Source organism: Vitis riparia, chromosome 19 (genome assembly GCF_004353265.1).
Source record: "Vitis riparia cultivar Riparia Gloire de Montpellier isolate 1030 chromosome 19, EGFV_Vit.rip_1.0, whole genome shotgun sequence".
NCBI lineage: Eukaryota > Viridiplantae > Streptophyta > Magnoliopsida > Vitales > Vitaceae > Vitis > Vitis riparia.
Genome location: NC_048449.1, coordinates 7646549 through 7654444, shown reverse-complemented (window position 1 = coordinate 7654444; position 7896 = coordinate 7646549). Strand labels below are relative to the sequence as shown.

At 44.9% G+C, this 7896-nt stretch overlaps 1 protein-coding gene across 1 annotated transcript; it reads right to left on the bottom strand.

Moving 5' to 3' along the window:
* Positions 1-5199: 5199 nt before the first annotated feature.
* LOC117908620 lies at positions 5200-7600 on the bottom strand. Its single transcript, XM_034822277.1, has 4 exons — positions 7180-7600; positions 6054-6503; positions 5655-5976; positions 5200-5557 (listed from the first exon to the last, which is right to left on the bottom strand). Exons 1-4 carry the CDS (start codon positions 7576-7578, stop codon positions 5421-5423), a joined length of 1308 nt encoding a protein of 435 aa, XP_034678168.1. The 5' UTR covers positions 7579-7600; the 3' UTR covers positions 5200-5420.
* Positions 7601-7896: the final 296 nt, after the last annotated feature.

The following is a 7896-nucleotide window of genomic DNA, read 5'->3' as shown; positions in this document are numbered from 1 at the left end:
GACAGTTGGTATCAGAGCAAGCACTAGAGATGGCTGGTGATAGTGCAATGGAGGCCTTACGGGAGAGGATGACTCAAATAGAAGAGGCGCTGGGAGAATGGCCACGTGAGGATGGCATAGTGGCTTCGTGAGCAGAGCACACCAAGGGAGAAGTCCAAGTGCAGAGGAGCATGTTGGAGTCCCATGACAATTTCTTTGAGGAGAAATTGGCTGAGATCAAAACCGAGATGCAGTCCCTAATGGACGAGTTCAAGGACACCTTGCAATCCTATGAAGAGGATGTTGTAGTGCTTAAAAATGCTGTGTTGCAGGGGTCCTCGTTAGGCCCTGAAGCCTCTTCTTCTAAGGTTCGAGTCCCAGAGCCTAAAGGCTTCAATGGCAACAGAAACGCGAAGGAATTGGAGAACTTCTTATGGAACATAGAGCAGTTCTTCAAAGTTGCTCATGTGCCTGATGACGAGAAGGTGTCCATCACCAGCATGTATCTGACTGGTGATGCGAAGCTATGGTGGCGAACCAGGATGGAGGACGATGCAGAGTCTAGAAGACCCCAAATCACCTATTGGGAGACTCTGAAGAAGGAATTGAAGGATCAGTTCCTTCCCATCAACACGGCTTGGGTGGCCAGGGAGGCACTAAAAAGGCTCAGACACACCAGATCTGTGAGAGAATACGTCAAGGAATTCAGTTCCTTGATGTTGGACGTTAAGAACATGTTCAAGGAGGACAAGCTGTTCAACTTCATGTCTGGGTTGCAAGGATGGGCTCAAACGGAACTCAGGAGGCAAGGAGTTCGTGATCTCCCTACTGCCATGGCTGCAGCAGACTGCTTGGTGGACTACAAGATGGGTGGTGCCATCTCCACCACGCAGAGACCCAGGTCAGAAGGGGACAAGAAGACTAAGATTGAGGGCAAGACTAAGGAGTCTGGGTGGAAGAAGCAGAACAAAAAGCCTGCTCCAAGAGGAAAACTAGTGGAGAAAACCACAAAAGTTGTGCAGCAGACCACTCGGATGATAAGATGCTTCATCTGCAATGGCCCATATCGAGCCAAAGACTACCCCAAAAGAGAGAAGCTCTCAGCCCTGGTGACTGCAGATGACAAGGGAGACTCTGACCCAGACACTCCTCCTAGAGTCAATCCCCTACAACTTCTGAACGTGATTCATGGTGAGACTCCAGTTCAGAAGTCTCTGATGCACATCCATGCAGTGGTGAATGGTGTGCAAGTGAAGGCCTTAATGGACGGTGGTGCCACTCACAATTTCGTGGCCACCAGAGAAGCAACCAGGTTGAGACTTAAATTGGAGGAGGACACTAGTCGGATCAAGACAATTAATAGCAAAGCCCAAAAGATCCAAGGGGTAGCCAAGAACGTCCCTATGCAGATCGATGACTGAAAGGGTACGTGTAGTTTACTTTGTGTGCCTTTGGACGATTTTGATTTGATCCTTGGTGTAGACTTCCTCTTAAGGGCCAAGGTGGCCTTGATTCCCCATCTTGGTGGACTGGTGGTGCTAGAAGAGAAGCAGTCTTGCTTCGTGAAGGCCTTGAGGACGAAAGTGGTGGTAAGAGATAGCCTGAGATGCTGTCTGCTATTCAACTAAAGAAAGGATTGAAGAAGGGCCAGGAGACCTATGTTGCAGCCTTGATCGAGATCAAGGAGGGATAGTCAATGGAAGTCTCTGATTCAGTGGTCAGAATCCTTAAGGAGTTCAGAGATGTGATGTCTGCAAAACTCCCCAAGGAGTTGCTACCCTGGCAACCCATTGACCACAAGATCGAGCTGCTACTTGGAACAAAGGCCCCGGTTCAAGCCCCTTACCGGATGCCTCCTGCAGAGTTGCTAGAGTTACGTAAGCAACTGAAGGAGTTGCTAGATGCAGGTCTGATCCACCCCTCCAGGGCCCCATATGGTGCACCAATGCTATTCCAAAAGAAGCAGGATGGCTCACTCCGCATGTGTGTGGACTACAGAGCCCTCAACAAGGTGACCATCAAGAACAAGTACCCAATTCCCTTGGCTGCTGAGCTATTTGACAGATTGTCAAAAGCTTCTTACTTCACCAAGCTGGACCTGAGATCGGGCTACTGGCAGGTTCGAATTGCAGCAGGAGATGAAGGGAAGACCACTTGTGTAACTTGGTATGGATCATATGAGTTTCTGGTAATGCCTTTTGGCTTGACAAATGCTCCTGCTACATTCTGTAATTTGATAAATGATGTTCTATTTGATTATTTGGATGCCTTTGTGGTGGTGTATCTGGATGACATTGTAGTTTACAATAAAACTCTAACAGAACATGAGAAGCACTTGAGATTGGTGTTTTAGAGATTGAGGGAGAATAGGCTTTATGTGAAGCCAGAGAAATGTGAGTTTGCTCAGGAGGAGATTACATTTCTAGGACATAAAATCAGTGCAGGACTGATCAGGATGGACAAGGGCAAGGTGCAGGCTATAATGGAGTGGACAGTCCCTACCAAAGTGACGGAGTTGCGGTCATTCCTTGGCTTGGTCAACTACTACAGAAGGTTCATTAAGGGGTATTCCAAGAAGGTGTCTCCTCTTACTGACCTGTTGAAGAAGGACAACTCATGGGACTGGAGCATGCAGTGTCAGATGGCCTTTGAAGGCTTGAAGGAAGCCATTTCCACTGAGCCTGTGCTGCGGTTGCCAGACCTGGACTTACCCTTTGAAGTCCAAATAGATGCCTCTGATAGAGCCTTGGGTGGAGTCTTGGTGCAGAAAGGGCACCCTATGGCATTTGAAAACAGGAAGCTGAATAATGCAGAGCAGAGGTACTCCACTCACGAGAAGGAGATGGCTGCTATAGTACATTGCTTGCAGCAATGGAGACATTTCTTGCTGGGAAGTATCTTTACAGTGGTCACTGATAATGTGGCCAACACCTTCTTCAAGACCTAGAAGAAGCTGAGTCTCAGACAGGCGCGATGGCAGGAGTTCGAGGTGACGGACCATTCGAGGTGATCAAACGAGTTGGACAGGTTGCCTACATGTTGAAGCTGCCTGAAAGGCTTAAGCTTCACCTGACCTTCCATGTAAGCTTTCTGAAGCCTTACCATAAGGATCTGGATGCAGAGAGGGTGCAGACAAAGCGAGCCCCTCTCTTGGTCATGAAACAATTTGATCGGGAGATAAAGAAGATCTTGGATCACAGGACCATGGGACACAGCAAAAAGAACCGACGAACTTATTTCTTGGTTCAGTGGAAGGGGATTTCAGAAACCGAAGCTTAATGGGAAAGAGATGTTACTTTATGGCAATTTGAGAAGGAAGTCCAGGCATACCGGCAGTCTAAGTCGACGAGGGCGTCGACTTCAGCAGGCGGGGGTGGGTTTGTCAGCCCCTTAGCCACTTGATTCAGACTCGAAGAAATAGGCCTCATGGGTAGGCCTTGCACCCATGAGAGCTTAGGCGGAAAGCAAGGAAAGCCCGGAGGTTTGGTGGTTCAAACCCCGGGAGCTAAGTGTGGGGATCGCGGACAAGTCAAGCGCGCACTCCGGATAGGCGTTACCAAATGATTCGGACATGCTTATCCAGAGAAGTTGGAACATTGGCCAAACAGGCGCCGGATGTGAGATATCCGGAGAAGATGGGATGTCGGTCGGACAAAATGGCGGCTGTGAGACATCCGGATAAGGTAGAACGCTAGCCGGACAGAATTCCGGATATGAGATATCCGAGTGGAATGAGTGATTCCTGTCCGAGTGGAATGAGGGATTCTTGTCCGGGTGGAATGAGGGATTCCCGTCCTAGTGGAATGAGCGATGCCACGTGTCACAATGGGCTGTCTGCGTGTCCAAGAGAGAGGGAGCCACGCGACACTTTTTTAGGGAGGATCCCACAGTGGGTGGTTGTGCAAGCAGTTCAAGGCGGTTCTGGACGGTTGCATAACCACCAAGGGAAAAACTGCAGGGTGAGTCTTTTAAAAGGGCTCCTGCAGCCTTGAGAGTAGGAGGAGAGAGAAGAGAGAAAGTAGTCTCTGAATGCTTGGGATGTAAGCATTGCTCTCTGATTCAGGGAAACAATTTTGTATCTTGTAGTTGAGATTAATACAAGTTGGGAAGGATTTCCTGTAACCTCGTTGTGTTCCTGTTTCCTTCGGTTTGCTATTGTTTGTGTGCGTTTTGAGAAGGCTGGGAGAGAAGGTTGGCTAAGGAAGGGTTCTTAGTACCGCGCACCAGGTGAAAATTTTAGGGTGATTCAAGAGGGTGTGACACCTAGTATGAGGCTAAATTTACAAAGTTGTCACATTTTACTCCACAATTGATTACTATAGAGGAGGAAAAGGTATTAAAGTTCAGGATGGATTGAAGTCTTATCTAAAAAACAAAATATCTATTTTGAAGCTTAGTGTCTATTTAGAGGTTGTAGATAAAGCTCTTATAGCGGAAAAGAATAATAAAGAGCTTCAACAATACAGAGAACAACAAAGGAAGAGGAGTAGGATTGATGGTGCCCGTGATAACCAAGAACCAAAAAGGTTTGTTTCAATTAAGAGTGAAAAAAAATGGGAAACAATGTAAAATCCAGATTTGATTTGTTCTATTTGTGGTAAGAAACATTGGGGTAAGCCTTGCTATAAATAATTTGTAGCTTGCTTTGGTTGTGGAAAGCATGGACATATGATTTGGGATTGTCCAGAGAATAAGAAGTTTATGATTGGTTGTGACTAATCATTAACTCTACTCAAATATAAAATCGAGTCTAAAAGTTTAGGGGTGTCTTAGTAGGATAATAGTAATGTAGAAAAATAAACCCTAATGGTTGAGGTCAAGACAATATATAATCTCAAACATATAAAAAAAACACACACACACACACACAAAGGCAAAACCTTCATGCTCCTAAGGCACTTGAGCACTTGTTTTTTTTTTTTTTTTTTTCATTTTTGCATGTTGTTGATCCAAATTTCAAAAAAGAACATTTGCATGGCCATGCAGTTTTTACATTGTCATTACACTCACCAAAATATCATCTGAATTAGTAATATTCAAAACAAAATTGTCAAAAATGACTTCTAAAACTTTACTAAACCCGTAATTTTTATAAGGAAATGATTCCAAAATCACTCCCAATTCCCAAACAAACAAGTAGTTATTTCCAAAGTAGAAGATTATTAGAAACTTTGATAGTATAATAATAATAATAATCTCTAAATATATATGGTAGCCAAATTTAATAGTTGTAGGCATAATAAGACCAGAAAAAATCAACTCACTAAAATAAAACTTATACAAAACGAATTTGATTGAAAAAACCAACTTCCAAAGATAAAAACCAAAAAAGAGGATAAGGAATTTACAATGATAAAATACAATATTTGAATCAATGTTCTCCTAAGCCCCAAAACGCGAACCTGGTATGGTAGTATGGTACCTACCACTCCCTCTCGCTCTCAGGAAATTCCAATGGTCTTCCCAAGCAACCAGAGGACCAAGGACATCTCTATCATGAATATGGTGTTCAGCGATGTCCTGTCCAGCATGAATCCGTACACCGTTATCCCTGCTCTGTTGTTCTCAAAATATACCACTGCCATTCACGAATTAAATCCCCATAAGTAAATAAAGGCTCCTCTCATCGACTACAAAAATATTTGTACAAGAACTGAAGCAGATGTGTGACTCACCTAGAGCCTGTCTTTTCTGGAAGGAGATGGTACTGCTGGCATAGGCCGGGATGAGTTTGGTACTATCCACGTCATCTTCTTCATCACCAGCGTCTTCGCCGTCTGATTCTGCATCGTTCTCATTATTCGCTCTGGAAGGAAAGGGTCGTGGACAGGGAATCTGGATCCTTGGACTCTCGGGTTCGTTGGATTCAAATGAGTCTATTGTGGCGCACACGTGCCACTTGGCAGCAAGGCACGTGATGGCCTGCGCCTTGTGTGTGATCTTCGTTGCACCCCGGAACAACACCAGCAGTCCTGTGACAAGTGTGATGGAGCACAGCTGCACAGAATCAAAATTCCCCATTCAGAATGAAAGAAGCACCACTCACACTCAATTTTCTGTAAGAGTGTACGTACCGCAAGTTCACCGGCGGTGAACATATTGACGTCGGCGCGAGAGCGAGTGGTACTGAGGAGGGAAGCGAATTGACTGGCGGTGACGAACATAAGAGCAAATAGGATAAACACACGGTTCCTATGGCTGATGATTCGGAGATGCCTCCTGATGCGCAGGTGCTCCTTCAACACCGACTCCACGTCTGATTCCGCCTGGAACACCCGAGCGAAATCCTGTAAACGTAGGATCTGGAGGTGGCAGATGAGACGGAAGAGGACGCACACCAAGAAGAAGACTGATGTGCGGTAGAGCCAGGAGCATAGCTCCAGGGTGCACGCAATGACATCGCTCACGTACACGTTTCCCAAGAATGGGATGCGGCTACGTCCGCTGCTGTACCACCATATTTTGTATGTAGCCTCGGCAGCGAAGCATGGGAGGACGAAGAGCGAGAGGATCTTCATTGATCTCTGGATGAAATAAGAGAAGATGTGATTATGATCTGTTTCATATTCACCGTCTCATTAGGATATGGCTGGAGCCCAGCTCCTGAGAAGTATCACATGGACAAGTACAACCATCAAGATGGATTCCAAATGAGCTAGAAGCTGGGCTTAACTTTTTACTTCTTTTAATATACAGAAAGAAAATCTTCCATGAAATTACTAGAAGCAAAGAGGACTCTCATGGATGACAACTAGCGAGTTAAATGATAGCTTCTACTAACGACTTTTTCAGTCTGTTTAGTGTTAATCATTGTCTTACTTTTCAACCATTAACATCAAATGGAATTTTTATTTCAAAGATTAATTGTTGGTAATTTCTTTTTCCCCTCTCTGGTAATGGAGATGGGATTTTCTTTCCTCTGCTTTCCAATTTTTATTTTTATTTTTTTTTTTTCTTCTTGTTTATCCCATCTATGAGATGGAATGTCTAATTGTTTATTCAAAATTTCTATTAATGAAAACAAGTTTTATTGATTAATATTATCATTTCAAATTTGACCTAATGTCGACAAAAAAATACTCTATTCTCCTCTGTTTGGTTCCCAAGAAATCTGAAGAGAAAATATATAAATATGCAAAACTCCGGGTCTTCCTCTATCTTCCCGACCAAAACACACCTGATAGAGCTAGAAAAACTCACATTGAGCTGTTCCGTGTAGTTCTTCCTCACCATCTCGCTTTCATCCCGAAGCTTATCAAAGAAGAGAAACCTCCGAAGGCCATAATTCCTGATGAACCGCGAGAGGCACAAAAAGGAGAGCACTGCGACGCTGCTGAGCGACAGCTGCACAACGGCATCGTAGGGGCGCTGATGCTTGGCATCGCAGCTGGAACAGGCAAGCAAGAAATGAGACATTACAGGCACGGCGATGGCGAGGAGGATGAAGACGGACCAGGAGAGACACCCCGTGGAGATCGTGGATTGGTCGACGCACATCCATCGGAGCCACGACCGGAAGCTCTGAAGCTCGTCTTGCGCGTATGAGATGCTTCGTTGGAACTTGTTCTTCCTCAACAAGCGTTCTCTCTCATCGCCCATTTCTCAGAAAAAATCGTGTCTTTTTTGCCCTTTTCTTCCTGGAGAGAGAAGCAAAATTAATGGTTTTTGTCAATTTGGCAGGTAATGCGGGCGGGGTATTTATAGTACCGCCGTGGAAATAGCGAGGTCGTGATGAGGTGGCTTCACTCTGACGTGCGGCGCGTGGGGTCCACATCCAAATGTGATGCTCTTCTTGGTTAGATATTACTATATGTGGGATTTATTTAAATCGTAAAATCTGGGCCGTCAATTGTTTTGATCCCTTGATGTAACTATTTTTTTTTTTAATAATCCAATAGATGTAAGCATATGATTTGT